This window comes from Mus caroli, chromosome 4 (genome assembly GCF_900094665.2).
Source record: "Mus caroli chromosome 4, CAROLI_EIJ_v1.1, whole genome shotgun sequence".
NCBI classification, from domain to species: Eukaryota; Metazoa; Chordata; class Mammalia; order Rodentia; family Muridae; genus Mus; species Mus caroli.
In genome coordinates, this window is record NC_034573.1 from 50,244,099 (window position 1) to 50,265,481 (window position 21,383).

Below are 21,383 nucleotides of genomic sequence, written 5' to 3' on the forward strand. Positions count from 1 at the left end.
AAAAAAAAAAAAAAAAAAAAGAATGTAGCAAGGGCTTGCGATAATCTAAGTCTTTACTAATTATAAGCTGCAATTATTATCCCACTGTTAGTAACACTACAACTCCTGGGACACAAGTGGGGCTAAAGAGACCAGGCTACTGGGGTAATCAGACACACTGTCATTGTTAGCATGGAACTATGTAGCAAAACTAGCCTTGAAATAATGGCAATCCACCTGCCTCAGCTTTCTAAGTGCTGGGACTGTGAGCATGAAACACCATGCCCAGTTTGGAAGAGGTATTTAAAAAGGATGGGGAAATTACATGATTAAGAAGGTAAAAATAGCAGCTCAGTGGGTAAAGCCTGCTGCACAAGCCTGACAATCTGGGTTCAAGCCCTAGAACCTGCATGGTACAAGAAGAGCTGACTCCCACAAGCTTGGAACTTGCCCTCCACTCCTACCATGGCACTGCCACTACCACACACTCACATTATGTACATAATCATAATGTGTGTGTGTGTGTGTGTGTGTGTGTGTTTTGTTTTTTGTTTTTTAAAGAGAGGGGGCTGGAAAGATGACTCAGAGGGTAAAAGTAGTGGCTGCTTTTCCATAGGATCCAAATTCAATTCCCAGCATCCACAAAGCCGCTCATTATCATTTGTAACTTCAGCTCCAAAAGATCTGATACCCTTTTCTGGCCTCTGCAGGCCAGGAATGCCTGTAATGTACAAAGATACACGCAAGGAAAACATTCATACATTTAAAAAAGAAAAAGGAAAAAAGGTAAGAAAGGCAGGCCAGAGAGGTGGATGAAGGACACTCTATGTGAGTTGGAGGTCAGCCAGGAATGTACAATAAGACCCTGTAACAAAGGAAGAAAAGGGGTAAGGAGAATAAGGGGAGGGGGAGCAAGGAGGATAGAAATCCAGAGAATCTGTCTTATTCTAGTGTAAAGGAGCAATAAGCTGCAGCCTAGCTCCCTCAAGTCTTAGAACATGCAACAGTGAATTACTGAAGTATTTGTATGAGACTCTAAAATCATCCAATCAGAAAACATAACCCAACTAAAGCATTCAGACTTTCTTAGTTGAGAAATTCAGATAAAAGGTAGCACACCATAAGAACAATTAGTTTTCATTCAATTTTTAAGTTCTAATTTAAAATCTAAGGTCCCAACTTTACTGTCTGATTAATGGATGCAGTAGACTAAACTATTTTTAACTTAAATGTTTTAATGTCATACCCGACTCAGCCGAGGGTACTTGGCACCCCTCCTCCCAGGCCTTACACCTACCTGCTGTGTGCTGAGATTGCAGACTATGACGTCCCCAGAGGCAGTGGCCACACACACAGATTCCTGATCCAGCAAGTCCTGAATACCCACAATGCAGCCACTTCCATCCTCTGGAAGAAAACCTTCTGCCACCAAAGAAATTTCAGTCTTCACCTTTCACAAAACATACGCATAAGCATATCAGTGTTTACATTCAAGAGTCATCATAGTTTCAGAAATAAAATCTTCCTAATAATTCTTCTTATACATAAGATTTACTTATTTTTATTTTATGTATATGGGTATTTTGCCTGCGTGTATGTATGTGGACCATGTGTGTACCTGGTGCCCGAGGAAGCCCGTTGAGAGTGTGGGATTCCCTGGAACTGGAGTTGTAGATAGTTGTAAGCTGCCAAGTGGGTGCTGGGAACTGAACTGGGGTTCTCTTTAAGAATTGCCAGTACTCTTAACCATTGACCATCTCTTCAGACCTTAATGATTCTTTTATAACATATAAACTTCCCGAGAATTTCCCCTAGATTAAAACGCAAAACTTTCATTTTAGAAAGATTGCAATGCTATTGTCTTAACAAGGAAAATACCTAATAAATCCCTCTACAAAACAAAACAACAATAACAACAAAAAAAAACAAATATGTTCTGTTTAAAAATATCCTATAAAAATGCAGCTAATGGCTGCACCCTTTAGTCACATCTATTTTCCAATGGGAGATCAAACTCAGGGCTCTTACTACTTTTGAACATGTCTAGCCCCCTCTTGCAGGTGCCTATCATCTCTACAACGTGTACAACAACAATCAATCACCTAAATAGAACGCATGAGCAGCAAGAAATACTTGGGAACACATCAGAATCCACTTTTCAGGAATATCCATGGTCAGTTCTAACCCTAAGACTAACTCTAAGTTTTAACCTGTTTGGATTAGAAGCCCAACATGTTTAAAAGACTCTACAAGGCTCAGGTAGGGGGTTTCAAATTACAGCACCACAAAATAAATAAAATGTAAAAGCTCTATGGACAATATTCATGTAGATTTCTAATCGATCACTATAATAAATTCACAATAGACAGGGTGAAATGTGAGGTACCCACATAAAATATATGGTCAGAGCTTTGCCAACTTAGCTTACAGAATTAGCAGAGATAAAAGTTCTATCTAGTAAGCCATACCTACACAAAGCAAAGAGACCAGCTATTCAGGAATACGTGAATTACTTTGGATCTTAAGGGGACTAACGTGGAGAAGGAGGTTTGAAAGAAGACAAGTGCAGGGCCAAGGCAGGGGCTGGCATCTGCATCAGTGACCTACTTCTCTTCTCACAGGATCTACTTCTGTCAGTCCACGTTCTGAGCCAATCAGCACCGTGCCCTGCTCGGCTCGCAGACAGAAACACTGAGGTTTCCCTGGTGCCTGAATGTCCCGAAACTCCAGGGTCCGATGCAACTTCAGATTTCTCATGATGAAGCAATTTCTGAGGGAAAAAAAAAAAAAAACAAATTTCGCTCAAAGAAACATTAACTGCTAAAAGAGAAAGGACTACGGTAACAGAGATAAATGGCCACCCTCACATTGAGAAGGGTTCAGGAAGGAGAGAAGTGGTTAACGGAATAGGGAGTACTATTTAATGTGAACACACCAGCATATACATGGCTACACTCTCGCTTCCTAAAGCGTCTAGCTTTACACGGGGCTAATCTGCAGATTAATTTACAACATGTTAAATCTGGAGACATCATCAAATGATAACTATAGCATATGCTATGACCGAAAGCTGCCATGATCCACATCCCTCTCCATGAACCTGTACGCTGGCACTCCCAGGGCCAGCTTCATCACTGCCATCCCAGAGGTAGGAGCATGAATCAGGCGCGCTGCATCCCCAGACACAGAAATCCAGCCCCAGGCTTCATCCTGAGTTTCTGAGCCTCATTCTGAGTCTGAGTCCCAGTGTTACAGGGCCTTTCTATGAGGTGTGAGGTCCTGATTATGCCAACATCTGCCCTAGTGTTCCTCCCTACCCATGGGAACTGCTTCCTTCAGCTTGCCTTCCAAATTGCTTGTTTTTCATTTTTTCTTTTTCTTCCTCCTATAGCAGTTTAAGTAATTCTTCATAATAATCCTGCTGAAATACTGTGTGGCCTCTACTGGACCCTGACTGATAAAACACAGCAAGGCAATCTGAGTTTTTAAAAGAACTACCGAGTTCAGGTCTGGAAAGACTGCTCAGAGGTTAATGAACACTGGCTGCTCTTCCAGAGGACCTGAGTTCAGTTCCCAACACCTACACAGCAGATAACAACTATCTATAACTCCAGTTTCAGGGAACCCCATGCCTTCTTCTGGCCTCCATGGTCACTTCATGCGCGTGATAAAAAGGCAAACTCATTAATCTCTCTAATGCCCCAATTCTTTTAGCATGAAAATGGACTTCTCTAAATTGTCATTCTGACACTCTTCATTCATTTAACTTTTTGGAGTTACATAGTCCTGTAGTTTTCTCAATGCTTTCAAAGTTAGGAAACATCTTCCAAATGTTTCTAGGATCATAATCTGCTACTAACAGCCTTCCTTTGGCACCTCCAACTGCACCTCCCTTGACTCCACCCACACATGTTCTAAAGGGTGCTTTTATACAACTTTGATCATGTCCCAAAATTCTGACCATTGATCCACTTTTTCCCCTTGCTCCCCTATCTTCAGGCTAGGTAGCTCACTAAAGGGAAGATTAGATAAACCTATATACCTTGTAACTGAACAAGTCCAAACTAAACATTAAACTCACATTAAAATCAATCCTGATATTATCATAAGCTGACCCTTACAAGCATATGAAATGCAACCTGAAAAACAGAGAACCTGCTGATCTCTTATCAAATAATAGCTCATCCTGGCTTGGGACTTATTGTCATCTCTGTTTCCACAAACTAAAATTTGTCTTTGTCTCAATTTTTCTTTCACTTACACATCGAGATATTTGCTGGTTATATATCATGGTTCTCAATATGCAAACGAATCCTTTACATAATACCTAAGATCCGTTATGTGACTTACAACAAAACCTTGCCAAATGTTAGGCCCTAAAGACAAAAGACTATACAATCACTGCCATCACAGAAATCCCGGCTTAGGTACACCAGGTAGGGAAACACGAGATACACTACTTCATAGAAAAGTCCCATATGCGAGCGAGAAGGGACCCGCAGCACAGCACAGAGGCCTCTATTTACCTATCACCTTCCACGACAAGCTGGTAGAGGTTTTATCTACACGCTACAAGGAAACCCACAATTGGGAGACCGGACCCTCATCTCTCGCAGCGCCCCAAGACGGCCCCGGGGGAAACGTGTACAGAAAGCATCCGAAACTCGAGGAAACAAGAGGTCCACGCCCGCCCGGCCGGCGCGCGCAGGCAGAAGCGCGTGCATCTCCCCTACACCAGAACAGCCCAGGACAGCAAGACCAGGCCGCACACAGCGGCTCGGACTGGGACCGGCGAATGCTCACCTACGACGCCCTCGCGGCGGCTCCGAGCCCTTACGGCGCACTGGGTTTGGAAAGGAACCGCCAATGCACACGGGAGACGAGAGACACGATCCACTGAAGGGCGAAAGACGCCAGGTAGCACCAGAAAGGCGGCGCGGACGTGGCGTCACCCGCGAGGCGCGCTGAGTGACGTCACCGGTGGGTGTGGCCAGACGCACCTCCTCAGTAGCTAGAGGGGTCTCAGAGGGTCCGGGGGGGGGGGGGGGGGGGTGTCGGGGAGCCCTAACCCGGTAGAGGCAGGACCTTGCTGTCTGCTGTCCCTCAGCTCTTTGACGCCCGGTTGTATTTGCCTTTGGCCCAGGATCGCAGGTGACTGGGGTCGGGGAGGGAGTTGGCCGCCGGCCAGGGAGTCGTGCGCGTGCGCACGAAACCAACCGGCTCCCACGCGCCGGAACTACGCTCCTGGACCAGAGGGATGGAAGAGCTCTGCTGCCCCGAAGCCAAGCTGGCGCCACCAGAGGTAGTCATAGCTACCGAAGCCCCGCCACCCTCCCTTGTGGATCGATACTTCACTCGCTGGTATAAAGCGGGTAAGTGCGGGATGGTGGTGAGCTTCGCTTTACCGCACGGGTGCAGGCACTTCTGCCACGCGATGCAAGCCACCCGTGCTCTTCCTTGAGCATCCTAGTCTCAGGAATACAGATTTGCGCTGATGAAGAGCTAAAATAGGCGCTTTCCGACGTGGGAACCGCAGCGCCATGTGTGGGTTGTTTGCAGGAAAGGACGTGAACTCCGCGTTTGTCTATCTGGGCTTTCTGCACACTACTAAGGGTTGGTGTGCTTGGAGGGATCAATCCTACGCCGAACCAGGAAGAAACCTTAGGCGTGGAGAGAAAAATTAAGAAATGTTAAGGAAGCAGTATCTAGTGTTAAGAAGAAACTGTGCATATCGTCCACTGGACGTTTTGAAGTAGGCTTCTCTGGTGTTCGTTCTGCCAAGAAAAAACCTATACCACCTTTGGGGATCCTCCTCTAGCCTCTATTTTAACCTTTTTAAATTCAGGGAAACCGGTAGACCCGCACATAATATTTAGGATAAGCATCCCTCCTAGTTCTCTTTAGGACTGAATTTTCAAAAAAAAAAAAAAAAGTATGATTTTTGCATGACATCAGGACAGCCTCACAAAACACCACCATAATGTCAACAATGTGGTGCTTATAATAGTGTTTCTCTAGGTGTACTCATTTTAAAGTGACAAGATGGGGGAGTTAATAGTCTTACCTGCCTTAACACTGAGTAAAGGATTCTATCTAGATTAGGCTGCTTAAAATACTTCAGAGCCTTTATTTACTTTGCCCACTGTGCTCAGCTTCACAATGAATGATCTTCATGAACCAAAGGAGGTAATCACGTGGTAAATGCCAGTTCAACAACGTGCGACTCATTTATTCCTCTAGATGTTAAAGGAAAACCCTGTGAGGACCACTGTATACTCCAGCACTCCAACAGGTAAGCAGACCGGGGATCTTAAATTATCAACACTTTCCCTCTGGTAGTTAGCCTGGTGCGGTCTCGGGTCGGGTATGAGCATTCATGAAACTGTCTTCCATGGTGTTGAAACGGTGTTATAGGAGTGTGTTGGCAAGTCTTGTTCAGTCATATACTGTTTGGCCAATCTGCACCAACTACTGTACTGCTGGACCTAAGGAATGGTTCCTTGTGGAGTCATGCTGTGTACACAGTCTTGCCTTGCTTCTCTGCTATCCCCGCTTACTAAAGACTTGTGGTACTGTTCCCTTTCCCGGGAAGGAGATTCAACTCTCCTTTCTCCTCTTGTTATTAAGCACCCCGTGCTACACTTAAGCTCCAATCTCAGCAAAGAGAAGGAGATAATTGGACTAAACGGAGGTCAGTGTGGATAGTCATCTCTCAGCAGGAGGATGTGTGTTATAGGAGGAGGGGTCTGGCCATGCCTTAACACGGGATTGACTGTTTTTCTCCTTGTAGAATATGTGTCATCACACTGGCAGGATCTCATCCAGTTCTTCAAAGTGGCAAAACCATTAAAAGTATTTCCTATCAGATCAGTAACAATTGTAGCAGACTTGAGAACAAAGTATCTGGGAAATTTAAGCGGGTATGTTTCTGTAATTCTGTGATTTTTCTTTTCTACTGTGATTTTTCTGTACTCCTGCTATGATGGATCCAGTCAGCCGTAAGATTTTTTTCTAGCAGTTCAACATAAGTTTTCAGTAAAAACACTCACCCCTGCCCCCCAAAGTATATCAAGAAGCATAGCGAGTACCAGAAAGTTCTGGGCTCCCATTCTTCTTATCCTCAAAGGGATGAGATGGAAGATGGGCCATGGTCTTTGCCTGTAATCCTACCTCTTAGGTGGCTGAGATAACACAATTGCAAATATTTGACTTTATATGGCTATATAGTGAGTACCAGGCTGAGTAAGTCTATATAACAAAACCCTCAAAAAATAAAAAAACATTCTTGCCTTCAGCTGACCATGTTCACTATAGGGAAGATTTTTAAAAAGAAGGCAATGTATGAAACACACACTTGCCTGCTAAGAGATACTTGACAAAGTACCCTTGATTTACCCATCTCCCAGAGGGTCTAAAACAATGACCATACATGCTGTCAAGGAAGTGTGTTACAATGTGGTTTTACTAATAGTTAAGGGGAATGCATTTTGGATAATTTTGTGGGGTTTATTTAAACATTTTTAATTTTTATTTATGTGTATATGTCTATGGCATGTGTATTCGGGAGCCAGCAGAGGTAAGGGCAACTAGTCAAATCCCCTAGAACTAGTTACAGGTAGTTTGAGCTACCATGTGGGTACTGGGAACTGAACCTGGGTTCTTTCTAAGAGCAGGAAACAGTTTTACCTTCTGAGCTAGCTGCCCCAGCCCACTAGTTTGTTTTTTAGTTAGAAAAATATTTCTTCAAAAAGTCTTAGCAGTTGACCATGTAAAGTTCCTTTACCTATTAATTTCTAATATAAAAGATAGTGATGGTTTCAATATTTTCAATTTGTTGTTGTCGTTTCTGAGACAGGGTTTCACTGTAGCCCTGGCTAGCCTGGACTTCTATGTGGAGACCAGGCTAGCATCAAACTCAGAGATTCACCTGACTTTGTCTTCTGAGCACAGAGATGAAAGCAAAAGCACCATGCTCAGCAAAAGACAGGGATCGTAAGGAAGCTAAGCTTGCAGGCTATTGCTGACCGTGTCAGAGTGAGTTTTATAATATTGCTCACAGTGAATTACCCTAGGGATTGAAATCTTTATACCTGGCCATATGTAGATTTCTCATTTGTGATTAAAACAAACACATGTTAGTCTGTAACTAAACTACCCATTATTCTAAGATGGTACCTAACACATAGTAGGTTATCACATTGAAGGGCATGAATGGTTTTAGGTGCTTAAATCATTCTGCTGTAAAACACAGATTCCAAGACTAGGTCCTGTATTAACGGTGAGGGCTTCCTATTAGAGGAAAGTGAAAATAAACAGTTTTTTTGTAATTCTTTCCTTCTCACTACCCAGGGGGCACAGTTTCTAACAGAGCTTGCACCTCTGTGTAAGATACACTGCTCTGACGGAGAGGAATATACCATATCTAGGTAAGCATGTTGTAGCCATCCTGTGGACGCTTAGTGCTTTACCTCAAATGCCTGTGTCCACTGAAGGAAACATTGCTGCCAAAAGGGTTGTTTCTAAAAATTCTTTTTTTTTTTTTTAAATAGCTGTGTTAGAGGTCGATTGATGGAAGTGAATGAAAACATTCTTCATCAGCCATCTCTTCTTCAAGAAAAGGTAAGGGAGAGGCGGGGGAAGGGCAACCCTGCCCACTTACCTCTTAGAAGTCATCGGGCATTGCTAAGGCTTCTGCTTTCTTCCCCAGCCGTCCACTGAAGGCTACATTGCAGTTGTATTACCCAAATTTGAAGAAAGTAAAAGCGTAACAGAAGGGTTGCTGACACAGCAACAGTATGAAGAGGTTGTGGTAAAACGCACTAATGCCACAGCCACCACGCCCTGAGTCTTTCGATGGAGGCAGCACTGGATTCTCAGCCTACCCGGCCTAAACCATCAGTGCCCTGAAGACAGCCAGTGTGAATGAAGCATTCCTTGCAGACGCCTAGCCTAGAGAGAAGCCTAAACCTTCACCTAACCTAATTTCCCTCCTTTGTCTTACATCACAAGCCTTGTTCCCATCTGTATTCAGGCTCTCAGACCTGCCTTGCCCAGGCTCTTGCTTTGTGTGCTGGGAAGCGCACTTGTGGGCGTATACATCAGAAAACAACTTCAAGTGCTTTTTTTTTTACCACAGTTTCTCATTGGCTTGGAACTTTGCCAGATAGCCCGTGTACTTCCAGGGAGGTACCTGTGTTCTCTGCCTCCCACCTTCCCAGGCTAGTATTACGAGTGTACACCACCATGCCCTGCTTTATATGGGCCTGGAAACCCAAACTCTGGGCTTCATGCTTTCAAGTTGTATTCGTTACTGTTCAGTTGCTGGGACAAAATACCACAACCAAAAGCAACTTCAAAAAGACTTTATCTGGGCTTGTAGTCCAGAGGACTAGATGACCGTAGCAGTGGGAAGGCAAGGTAGCCAGGGCAGGAAGCTAAGAGATCCCATCCCTACCACACACCAAGAGCAGAGTGAACTGGAAGGAGAATGAGGTTATAAACAGGCCCTGGGGATACAATTCCCCATCAAGACTCTGTCCTAAAAGTCCCATAAGCTCCCCCAAACAGTACCACTGACTGGGGACCAAGTGTTCAATTACCTAAGTCTAAAGGGGTCATTTTTCATTCAATCTACAACATTCTCCCCATAATGGCTATAGGCTCATAATCAGGTCATGCAAAATGTAGTTAGTCCAATATCAAAAGTTCCCATAGCCGTTAATAGTCTCAGTGCTGTTCCAAAGTCTCTTGAGAGACTCAATGCAATCTCTTGTCTCCCCTGTAAATCAGAAAGCCAGGAACATTCTTCCAACATACAATGGCACAGAATATACATTCCCATTCCAAAAGGAAGGGGTGATGACATAGTGAGGAAATATTGGACCAAAGAGTAGAAGCAGCATGATGAAAGCCAGACCCTGCAGCTCCATATCCTCTATCTAAGGGTTTAGTTTCTGAGATGCCTCTGACCCACCAGCACTGCTGCCTGTAACAGATCATTCTCTGGTGATTCTGCTCTGTGCAGCTCTTCCTTGGCAGATGTCTCACAGCTTGTATTTCCAGTGTCTTGGGATTTGTACCACAACCCAAATTTTACCTTGACAGCTTCACAGTGGCCTCTCATGGCCTTGCAGAAACTCTATCTCTGCCACATGTTTCCTGGCCTCAGTGACTTTCTGAAGCCAGGAAGAATCCACTTTTCATTCTTGTATCTTTTATGCCTGCAAAGCTAGTACCATGTGGAAAATAACTTGAAAAATAGACTGTCAGCTTACAGTGCCTTTCATGTCCACTGCAGCTCTTGTATGGTGTTGCTTTTTCCAAGCAAACAGCCAGGTTCTTTTTTTTTTTTTTTTTTTAAATGAATTTTTTTTAATAAATGTCTTTTTTTAAGATTTATTTCTTTATTATATGTAAGTACACTGTAGCTGTCTTCAGACACTCCAGAAGAGGGCGCCAGATCTCGTTACGGATGGTTGTGAGCCACCATGTGGTTGCTGGGATTTGAACTCTGGACCTTCGGAAGAGCAGTCGGGTGCTCTTACCCACTGAGCCATCTCACCAGCCCAACAGCCAGGTTCTTAATGCTGTCTTTCAGAGTGGAGGTTTATCTGAAAGGATTCTCTCCTTGACCAACTTCCACTGTCCCAGTGTTGAGCAAGAGACTTTTTTAAAAATTTTATTGATTCTCTGTGAGTTTCATATCATGCACCGCAGTCCCACTCATCTCCCTGTCCCCTCATAACAGCCCTTCACCCTTGCAATCTCCTCCCAAAATAAAAGGCACATACACACACACACACACACACACGAACAAAACAAAGCTTAGATAATATCTCATTGTGGAAAGTGTAGAATATCAGAGTGTGTCCCACAGTCTATACCTCTGTGCATCCTCACTTGCAAATGTTCATTGCAGTGAATGGTTGGTCTGGTTCGAGATCTCTGACTTTTGTGACATCATCAATATTGTATCCTCAGCCAGGCGTGGTGGTGCACACCTTTAATCGCAGCACTCAGGAGGCAGAGGCAGGTGGGTTTCTGAGTTCGAGGCCAGCCTGGTCTACGAAGTGAGTTCCAGGTCAGCCAGGGCTATACAGAGAAACCCTATCTTGAAAAACAAAAAAGAAAAAAAAATATATTGCATCCTCATCGGGACTCCTCCCAGTTATTGTGTTGTTGCTCTGTGTCATGGAGATCCTGCAGCTATGGAGTAACAGGACTGGTCCCTTCACAGATTGAGGAGATTTGGGGGTGGGCCAACTCAGAGTCCTAGACCTGAGCTGGTCAAGAGGCCACCTCTTCCTTATCTGTACCACCTGGAGGAGAGGAGCCCTTTTTCTTTTTTAAATGTGTGAGTGCTTTGTCTGCATGTACATTTGCATGCTATAAGAGGGCATCAGATTCCTTCACAGATAGTCATGAGCCATCATGTGGTTGCTGGGAATTTAACTCAGAACCTCTGAAAGGACAGTCACTGTTCTTAATCACTGAGCCATCTCTCCAGCCCAAACCAGGGGACTTCTTAATAGCCTTAATCTCTAGTAATAGCAGCCTTTCTCAGTACATGCCTCCCAGGTCATTAAGTCAATACTAAGCTTCTCTGAGTTCTCTTCACCAAGCTGGATACTTGGTATTTCCCCCCAACAAGCTTGTTTTCATTGATCAAGGCTATACTGTCTTGAAATAGCTAGTGCCAGAGAAATCAGACCATTACTTTTTAATCAGTGTCATGCCAAATCTCAGGACTTGGATAGAAAGCAGCCAGATTCTTTGTCAAGGGTCACATAAATGGCCTCCAGCTACTTTGCTAACAGAGATTGTTTCCCTCTAAAGCCCCAGGAGCCAGGGCCTCTACTGTCAATATTATTCCAAGCACTATGGTCTTCTAGGCTTAAAACAGCAAGTGCTGTTCCACAGTGCTCTCAGCAGTCAACCATTTTTCTGGTCCAAAGTTCCAGAGTTCCACATTTAAAAAAAAAAAAAAATGGTCACATTTTTTCACAGCAACACTCTCACTTGTTGGTAGCTTCTGTATTAGTTGCCTATCTGTTGCTGGGATAAAACACCATGACCAAAAGTTTACGGCCTCAGGGAGCTAGATGCTCATGGCAGCAGGCACAAGAAGCTGAAAGACCACATACATCAGCACACCCTGGGAGCACACAGTGAAGTAGACCTTGGCTGTAAACACAAAGCCTGCCCCCAATGGCATGCCTCCTCCAGCAACTCTGTCTCTTAAAAGTTCCTAACATCCCCCAACAACAGCGCCACCAGCTAGGGACCAAGTGTTCAAATACTTGAGACCAAGGCACTTTTCCTCCAGTCTACAGCAGGAGGCAAGCCCTACACTGACGGAGCCATTTCTCCAGCCTCACTCTTCCTCTCTTGCTGCCCTAACAAATGGCGAATAAGGAATGCTTTTCTGATGAAGAAACACAAAGCTCTTGAGAAATATTGTGGTTTTATAGTTCTGTCACCAGGGAGTAAACTGTTAATAAACTATTCCTCGACTTTTTAAAAGGTGGCTGTCTGTGTACGTCTCCTCCACGTATGCGCGTGCATTACATGCATACAACACCTGTAAATGCCAAAATAAAACTTCAGACTCCTTGCAACTGGAGCTAGAGACGGTTGTGAGCCACCATGAAGGTACTTGGAAGTAAACCCAGATCCTCTGGAAAAATGACCGGTGCCGTGAGCCTTTGAGCCATCTCTCCAGCCCCTCACTTCAAGTATAATTTTAACAGTTTGGTACTTTGGGAAAAACAAAATGAACTGTCTTCCCTTCCCAAATCTGCTTCAAGGTGAAAATGAAGAAGTCCAGCTTCATCCTCTCTGCTGTGGCTTTCTCTCTAGGTTGCTGGGGAGAGGCAGGAATGTGGAGTTTGCCTTCCACTCTGCATAGAAAAGCTCTGAGACCATCCAAGGGCTCTTTAGGCAAACGGGAGAACCATGCTGCAGGGTCAGTCTGGCTCTGGCACACACGTGATAGTGACTCCATCATGCACAGTCAGGACAGCTAATTTGCAGTCATGAAGGTGCTGGAGTCCAGAGACATAGACATCTTAGAGCAGAACAAGATCTTTTTACACTACTAAGCTACCAAAAAACAGCTATGAAGTTCTTTCTGCCTTTGGATTAGACATTTACACTGAATTTAAAACAAAGACTTTAAATCTCCAAGTTTTTTAAGGCTGCAATATGCAATAACTGACCTTGCCCTGTTTTTAATGAGGTCATTTTAAGTGCAGCCAAGCAAAGTTTACTGAGAAGAAAGAAGTAGCTCCCTGTAAGTAGGATGGGACAAAACCAAGTTTCCCTTATGCGTTCTCACCGATGAGAATCTGATCTGTAACCTCCTCTGTCCTCGTGAGCTGCTGATGGCATGTGACCTGTTCCCTCACCCCCCTTGGCAGCGCTACTCCATTGTCAGGTGTGTAAAGGTATTTTGCAATAATTTGTAGAGAATTTTTTTTAATACTTTTAGTTTATAAGACAAACTTCCTGTAACCTGAGGGGTAGCATAGCTATCCCTTAGTTATGCCATCTACCGGGAACATGCTAGGCTGAAAACTAGGCACACAGCAGCAGATCCTCACTTTCTGAGTAGCAGAAAGGATTCTCAGAGACTCGTGCTATGAGTCCGTATCTGTTTCACTGGTTGTATCTCCCTCTGCTAGCTTTATTGCAAGTTAAGAGAATGTTGGCTTCACAGACTAAAGACCACGCTAGAAACACTTTTAGATGCAGCACGTGAAACAGTACAGATTGGAATGGCATTTTGTAATTGTATCACTGGTCAGTATGCTGCCCCCAGATTTTGATAATGGATCAAAATTAAGCCAGTCGGTATGAGTTCAGTTTGAATGTACAATTTTTATTGAAGCTTATATTATCACATGATGTTTAATACTAACTAATAAACCCTATTGTGTCATCAGAGATAATGGTATTGTTGCCACGTATTTGATGGTCCTTTACAGTTGTGTTGAGGGATCTGCTTTGTCACTGAGATAGCAACACTGAGAATGCAGTGAAGTTAGCATTCTGCTTCTCAGTTTAAAAAGAAATCCCAGAGGTTTCACTCACGCGCTTTGGCACCAATCCTGTCTTCTCACAGAAGCTGCTTCCACTCCATCATTCCCTGTAACAGCTGCCTGCAAGATCATGCCTTTGAAAGCCTGGTTATGTCGGCATCTGTGACGGTAGCTAAAGGTGAGATTTCTGTATAGCACACGCTGGTACTGCACACGCTCCCTCTCTCGGCCCTCGTTCTGATAGTCTGCAGTACAGCAGATAGCTGGGCCATCTCCTGGGCAACCTTTGCCTTGCTTCATTACACAGCTTACAAGGTAAACAGGTTTCCAGCAGAGTCATCTCCCCAGCCCAAGAAAAGGTTTAAACCCTAAAGTTAAAAAGACTAAAAATATTTATTTTAAAATGAGCATTCCAATTCCACATACATAAAATACAGTGTACAGGTGTCTGCCATCTAAACAGCCTCTTGGTTCCGATGTTCTGTCTTCTGCAGATGTCATTTCATCAATACTGAGAAAGGTACTTCAAAAGTGTTTTTAAACCAGTGAGAAATACTTAGGATTCCATCCATTACTCAGGGCTGCCTGGTCAGCTGTGCTTCCTACAGCTAACATAAAAACCATCTCCTCTTCTGAAGTTGCTCCAGGCTTCTTTGGAGTGACTCCTGTGGTTTTCCTTCCAGAAGTAGGGAAGGGACAGATGCAGCCTCACAGCCTTATCCAGTGAGATACTTATTAGAAGCAACAGTGCTAACAGGTGTGATCTGGGACCAGGCACTGACGGACCCTTATCCTGCTTCAACAAGAACTGAAACAGAGTCCACAGGCCTCAAAAAAAAAAGCTGCATTCAACAAGGCCACTGTCTATTTTCTGCTGAAATTCGTGTTGTAAATAATCTGCTTAAAAACCAGTTAAGGACGCCAAGGAGAGTGTGCATTTGCAATTGCTTCTTTGGGATTCAGCCGCCATTAAGACAGTTGGGATATTTGGTGTGTGCTGAAAAACACCCTGAGCACAGTGTTTGTTTTCAAATTGCACTGCTGTTAGAATCTTAGCAACCACCCTAGCAACATGACTGTCTAATCTGAGGATCAGAAAAAAAGATTTCAGCATCCTCTTTAAAAGACTGACGGACTTAGGAAAGGACAAAGGATCATCTGCGCTTTAAAATGTCAGCTGTGCCGCATGGTATCCCTGAGACGAACCCCAGGCTGCTCAGTTTTGACCATCCATGGTGTCCTTGTTCGTCGCAGAGCCCCATCTGTTATTTTCCATCTGGAGGAAAGAGTTAAGACAGTTAGCCTCTGCTGTGCTCTGAAAACAAACTGCAAAGTGAAACGTGCACACTGTCATCTTCCTCTAAGTTAATAAAGCTGAATACAGAAAAACAACCTCACCTTCTTCCGTAGCTTATAGCAAAGTGAGAGGAGCTGGACCACGAGAGTCATCATGGATCTTATCTTTGTAATACACTTGTCAACCTACAGTGACAGAGCATGTGTGTCATTCTAAGAGCAGGACTTCCAAAACCGTTATCATCTACATCATCAAGTTCCTCTATCATGGAGAGCTAAGGACCTGAGAAATACAGATCAGGGTACCTGTGGGGACTTGAGGTTCCAGAACGAGGATAGCGCTAGCTGCCTGGGCTCATGCCTGTCTCATGGAACCCCAGGCAGGACGATGGAACAACACTGTTCTATTTCCGGCTATGCATAAGCTTCTCAAAGCACTCCACACACTGACCGTGCATCCCCTACTCCGCAGTTGTTTACACTCCACCCAAATTCCTCAGCTATATTACAAGAGCCTGGACTCCACGGTATTTATGACATAGAGAAAGGAAGACTCGAGGTGAAGGACTCAGAAGTCGCTCCTCAGTACTAGGAACTCATCTGCAACCTCAAATCTAATTGGTGGTGACGTGCTGCTCTCTGGGGTCAGGCACAAAGCAGCTGCTTTCAGACGAGGATAAAACATGGAAACAGCCTCTGTGTGCACTTTAGCACGAAGGGCTGGAACTAAGTTGATGGAGACACAGGAAACATTCTCCAGCGTCGCCCAGGTAACCCACCCTCCCCTTTACCTTTAGAAAGACTTTACTCTGCAAAGACGTCTTAGTTACTGTCTGAAGCTGGTGGCATAGAGGAATAAGTTTGTTTATTTCCAGGAGAAGCATAAGTTTGTCATCATCTTTTAGCTGAAATAGAATTTAGGAAGTTATTAAAACCTCACAAAACTCCATCTTTTATATATATATATATATATATATATATATATATATATATATTTTTTTTTTTTTTTTTTAAGAAAGCATCTCATACATTGCACTGGCTGACCTGGCTGACCTGGTACTCCATATGTAGACCAGGTTGGCCTCGAACACATAGAGACCACCTGTTTTAGTCTCCTGAGTGTTACACCATACCCAACCTATATCTCCCCCACCCCGTGCTTATATTTTAAGATATAAAAATAAGAAATAATTCCATTTTTTAGAATGGCTTCATTTCCACAAATAATAAATATTGTGACATTTTGTCTCTGTGCATTCTAGACAAGGTTTTCCACTGGGCTAGAGCCATTCTACCCCCAAGGAATATTTATAATCACACAAACATAACACAGTATAACAGAACAACAAAAGAACAGGATAACATAACAGAATGTTCTCAGAATTTGCTCCTAGCCTACGACTTGTATAACTTTATGTATCAGTAAAGTGTTTCCAGTGTGGGCATATGGAATCACTAGCATGGGACAGGGAGACATGCATTACCTGTTTTGAAAATGACTGTACACTTGAAGTAAGCTTTAACCCCTCTGCAGCAAAAACCTGATAGAGAGGGAAACATCACTATTTTAGATCAGCATCTTCTGGATGGTTAGAAAACAAATATTACCAATTCTTTCACAGTTGAAAAATAACGCAGACACTAAGGATGAGCCTCGGAGCTCCAGAAGTTCCTCACTGTGTCACAGGAAACATAGGGTTTAGCTAGAATCAGAAATTCTCCCAGACCTAAGACAAAATCCCCAGAGAGGCTCCTGTATACCTAAAGACCTCCAGTTAGTCTGTAGAGCCACATGGACCTGGGATCCACAGCCTCATCAATTACCTATTCCTTTTTGACAGCATCCCCAGATCACTTCATAAGATCTCCAGTTATAGTGAGATGCCAAAGCTTTTAAATTCATACTCCATTTTAGAGAGCCTGACCTAAGTTTGAACTAACAAACTGGATTCTAGCATTAATTTCCAAGTTGCTCCCCCAACAGAACCTGAGCCTAGCTCCAGTCTCTAGGCTAATCCCCAAATGACCACCAATGCAGAGGGGGAACAGAAGTTAAGTTTATGATATGACTCCCAGCACCAGCCAATTGTGTTAAAGGCCACAGCAGCTTTCCAATGAGATGCTTGCACACTTACCCCCTGCTTGCTGCTTACTACAAAGCCTTGCCCAGATAGACTTTCGGGGCTCCCCACCCACCCACCAAAACCATTCTGTGTGATGGTGGTGCTTTGAGGGAGGGGGGCCCAAGTTAGCTTCGGTAATAAAGACCCTGCTGTGAGTTGCATCACATTGGCTCTTGTGTGTGTGTTTGGGGATCTCTAACATTTCCCTGACACAACAATAGAGAGGAGCCATTTTTTTTCAGTATGTAGCCACTGGTAACTTGATTCAGTAAATACCCTCACAACTGTACACATGTAAGCAACCCCAGTTAACAAGTGGGTTATAAAAAATAAGAGACATGAGAATAGGAAGGCCATGACTTGAGAAGAAGAAAAAGCAAGTTCCAGAGGGAGAGGGGAAGAATAACATCAAAATGCATTATATACATGTGTACATTTGTCAAACAAGTGGGACCTTACTTTTTATTATCCTCAAGTCTGAAAGAGTCATGAAGCCTGGGGAATGAGGTTAGGCTAGAATTCTGCTGTTTCCACCTAACCATGACTGAATTCACCTCCAGACACATTCCACACCATATGAGCAGACCAATCCAGACTGTTAAATTTTACTGTAATTTTGTCTGTCACCTTGCATTTTATAATTTGGAGAACAGATTATGGAGAGGAGTAAAAACCATGGACAGACGAGGGCAAGGGACAGAACATGTAAGACCCCTTAAAACACCACATCGTGGGTTGCAGACAAGGCTTGACTGGGATAGCAAGAATACTTGCTGTTCTTTCAGAGAAATCATATTCAACTCACAGAGCCACTAAGCCACAACCACCTGCAATTTCAGCTCCAAGAAATCTGACACCTTCTGACCTCTAAGGGCATGCACGTGTGTGTGCGTGTGCACACACACACACACACACACACTCATACACACATGTGATTTACGAAGAAAACTAGTCCTGGTAGTAAGCTAGATCAAGAATATGGATGGAAGGGTGAACCTGGCAGTCATCAGCGTAATACCTTGTCATTGGCGGATAACATGAGCTCAATGTGAAATAGCCCTCTGCATCTTTCCTAGCCCTAATGGGAAGCCAGCTGGCTTTCTCATAGCTTCGGCAGGCACTGAGCGACTCTCTTCCTCTCAAACCTCATCCTCCCACATCCTCTCGGGTCTCAGAGCTTCCCTGCTGTTTCTGTTTGACGGAATGTCAGTCATTATAAAAGCACAGGAAAACTGATAACTCGCAAATCTCTGTCCATTTCCGACACTGGCCTTTGCATTCAACATGGGCAAAGCACAATGCTTGATTTCCACTCTAAACCTAATGCACTCCCTTGGAGTACCGCACCTCAGTCAATATCATTAGCATTTATTGTGTCAGTTGAGTCAAAGCCTTTTAGAACATCAGCTCACTCCACTGCTTCCCAAGGCTGAGTGGGCTCAGCACTGTCACTCTTGCAAACAAAGAACAGTAGGGTTCTGAAGAGATGCCCAGCCTTCCACTCCACTACGGCTCAGCACCTCATCTACATGGACGCTGCAAGGTTCATAGCATAACTGCCATCACACCTGTTCTGCCTCTGACTACTCCGACCCTGCTCACCCTTCCATCTGTCACCTCAATAATGCACCTACTCACATGACACCTTACAGAAGCCGCCTTTCCAACCTCCCTCAGTTGCCTTTTCCTTCTTACCTCACGGGATCTTATCTCTCTGAGTACTTGTGGAAACAAAACATACCTCTAGGAAGTGAATTAAGTCCTGGGAAGTTTTCAGTGGCCCCTCTCCTCTAAAAAAGAATAAGTTATTAAAATAAATATAAATATGAGCCTGGAAATTGGCTTATAGAACATTAATGTTTTAGAGCATTGTTTTAGAGCATTCTGTATATTAGCAGAACTCAATTTGTAAAGAATAATATGAACACTGATAATATTATAACATTATTCGTAAAACACTTTAACCATGACTTCCAAAGTTCAAGGCATATGTGTTAATTTCATAATGCAAAGAGAGCTGAGACCAGCCAGGTGGTTAGTTCGATTTGTCCTTTGCAGGCTGCTTTTATTTTGCCTCATGAATAAACATGAGCTCTGATGAGATGTCTCAACCAAATGCATTTTGTATGCAGTGAAAAGCGCATCGGACCCTGGCAGACTCAGCTTCAGCTTCAATGGGGCAAATATAAAATTCCAGTTCTAAATGTAGAAAATAATCATAATACCACTTGTGTTGACCAGTTTTATTCAGGAGTTTAAGCGCCACCAAGAATTACGAACTATGGGAAACGAAAGGTCAGTTCCAACAGAGCAACCAGCAGATGCTCCAGAGGAGCTATGGCCTAGGTATAAATCAGGAGATGCACGCTCCAGCAGCAACTTCTGCCCCTAACGGCTGTGAGGTGCGAGCAAAGCCTTCCGGCTCTGATGCCTGTCGGGAGGAGCGACTGAATCACATCAGAAGTTGCAAAGAAAACTTGAAGGCACTAGGCTGTCCTAAATATTTTATTAAGAAATATGAATTGTCGGCCAGGCAGTGGTGGCGCACGCCTTTAATCCCAGCACTCGGGAGGCAGAGGCAGGTGGATTTCTGAGTTTGAGGTCAGCCTGGTCTACAGAGTGAGTTCCAGGACAGCCAGGGCTACACAGAGAAACCCTGTCTCAAAAAACAAAACAACAAAAAAGAAATATGAATTGTTATATGAAATAATTATAATACATTATATAGCTGATTATAATGATTTTAAGCACTTGCCTAAGGAAGGGCTATAAGCATGCCTAGAAACAGTACAGATCTCCTCAAGACTCCTTCAGGCTAGCAAGTGGGCTGACAAGAAGTACTAGATGAGACTGGTGTGGCACAGGATTTAAGGAAAAATGTCGGGGAAACATGCAGAGACAGTGATGGAATAACAATGTGTGCTTTGACCACAAGGAGATATTGACATTGTGGAGACATGCCTAAGTGAACGAGGCAGTATGTATACATTCATGCATTACAGGAATTGTTCTCCTGAGCCTTAGTGTTTCTGTACCAGCCCACAGAGCTTGAGCTAGCCTCTGCTACGCCATGGGGGTTGCTCCTCTCACGTCTCAATCATTTCTTAACTTCGTAAAGGTTTATTTATTTATGGTGCACACCTGTAGTCCCAGTACTCAGGAGCATGAGACAGGAAGGTTGCTGAAAGTTCTAGGCCAGCCTGGACTGTTGTCTGAGACCCTGTCTCAAATAGCTGAACAGGCAAACACGTAAGCACATCGAAATGGCACTGCATACCTAGTAAATAAATACAGAGAATAGGCCATCCTGGACATACTGCGTCCATGTCGAACGATCTCGTTCTCTTCATCTTCCCATTTCTCGATTTCACAGTCAGCATCAGAGGAGAGCAATCCCAGCTTCAGCCCGAGCTTTGCTATCTTGGCTTGCTCCTAGGAACACACAAACACCCGGGAATCACAGGTCTGTCCTTGGAAGGAGGGTTTTACAACTCTGTCTCACTATTGATACAAGACTGTAACACACCCAAAGAGCTTACCTCGGAGTCAGGTTTGTCAGGCTTTAGTGACTTCAGGTTTGCATTATTCTTCTGTGACAATAAAAAGATTAGAAAGTTTTAGCATTTAATTGTGAGGAAGGTCGTCAGTAATAGAAAACATGCCAACTGGTAAGGAACCCTAACTGTACCATATCCAGCAGGTAATTAAATTGAGCAGTTAACTACACTTGTAAATGTTCTACTGGGTGAATTCAGGGCTATGGGTCATGTCCAATCTGCTCTTTGTGTTACCAGCTGCCCACACTTCTTTTCACAGGGTCTTTAGGGACCTCAAGGCAGCACCTAAAATATTCTCAGAATCCACCAATATTGTCCTCAGAGCTCCCTGACTTCTCTGTTACAATAATATTGTATTATTAATGCAATAATAATAGTATTGTAACATT

The 21,383-nt window shown here is 43.8% G+C and overlaps 3 protein-coding genes across 5 annotated transcripts in view; 1 reads left to right on the forward strand and 2 right to left on the reverse strand.

Moving 5' to 3' along the window:
* Window positions 1–4,950, reverse strand: part of Elp1 (elongator complex protein 1) — a 35,574-nt gene extending 30,624 nt beyond the window's left edge. Inside the window, exons 1-3 of the mRNA XM_021161195.2 lie at window positions 4,783–4,950; window positions 2,587–2,749; window positions 1,277–1,429 (exon numbers count right to left, since the gene is read on the reverse strand). Coding sequence (XP_021016854.1) covers window positions 1,277–1,429; window positions 2,587–2,736 — 303 coding nt within the window. The 5' untranslated portion in view covers window positions 2,737–2,749; window positions 4,783–4,950. The remainder of the gene's footprint in view (window positions 1–1,276; window positions 1,430–2,586; window positions 2,750–4,782) is intronic.
* An 83-nt stretch (window positions 4,951–5,033) lies between these two features.
* Abitram (actin binding transcription modulator) lies at window positions 5,034–9,804 on the forward strand. 2 transcript variants are annotated; one of them, XM_021160552.2, is made up of 6 exons: window positions 5,034–5,351; window positions 6,220–6,271; window positions 6,770–6,899; window positions 8,329–8,405; window positions 8,529–8,598; window positions 8,687–9,804. In XM_021160552.2, exons 1-6 carry the CDS (start codon window positions 5,237–5,239, stop codon window positions 8,822–8,824), a joined length of 582 nt encoding a protein of 193 aa, XP_021016211.1. In that variant the 5' UTR covers window positions 5,034–5,236; the 3' UTR covers window positions 8,825–9,804. The 2 variants fall into 2 exon arrangements, 1 of the variants encoding a protein (XP_021016211.1); XR_002377758.2 differs by having other exon boundaries at window positions 5,231–5,351; window positions 6,132–6,271.
* A 4,033-nt stretch (window positions 9,805–13,837) lies between these two features.
* Window positions 13,838–21,383, reverse strand: part of Ctnnal1 (catenin alpha like 1) — a 55,343-nt gene continuing 47,797 nt past the window's right edge. The window contains exons 13-19 of one of the 2 annotated variants that reach the window (XM_021160014.2): window positions 20,977–21,027; window positions 20,715–20,869; window positions 19,179–19,227; window positions 16,799–16,855; window positions 16,106–16,219; window positions 15,417–15,500; window positions 13,838–15,294 (exon numbers count right to left, since the gene is read on the reverse strand). In XM_021160014.2, the coding sequence (XP_021015673.1) occupies window positions 15,235–15,294; window positions 15,417–15,500; window positions 16,106–16,219; window positions 16,799–16,855; window positions 19,179–19,227; window positions 20,715–20,869; window positions 20,977–21,027 (570 nt within the window). In that variant the 3' untranslated portion in view covers window positions 13,838–15,234. The remainder of the gene's footprint in view (window positions 15,295–15,416; window positions 15,501–16,105; window positions 16,220–16,798; window positions 16,856–19,178; window positions 19,228–20,714; window positions 20,870–20,976; window positions 21,028–21,383) is intronic. The other variant, XM_029476273.1, reaches the window with a different exon arrangement.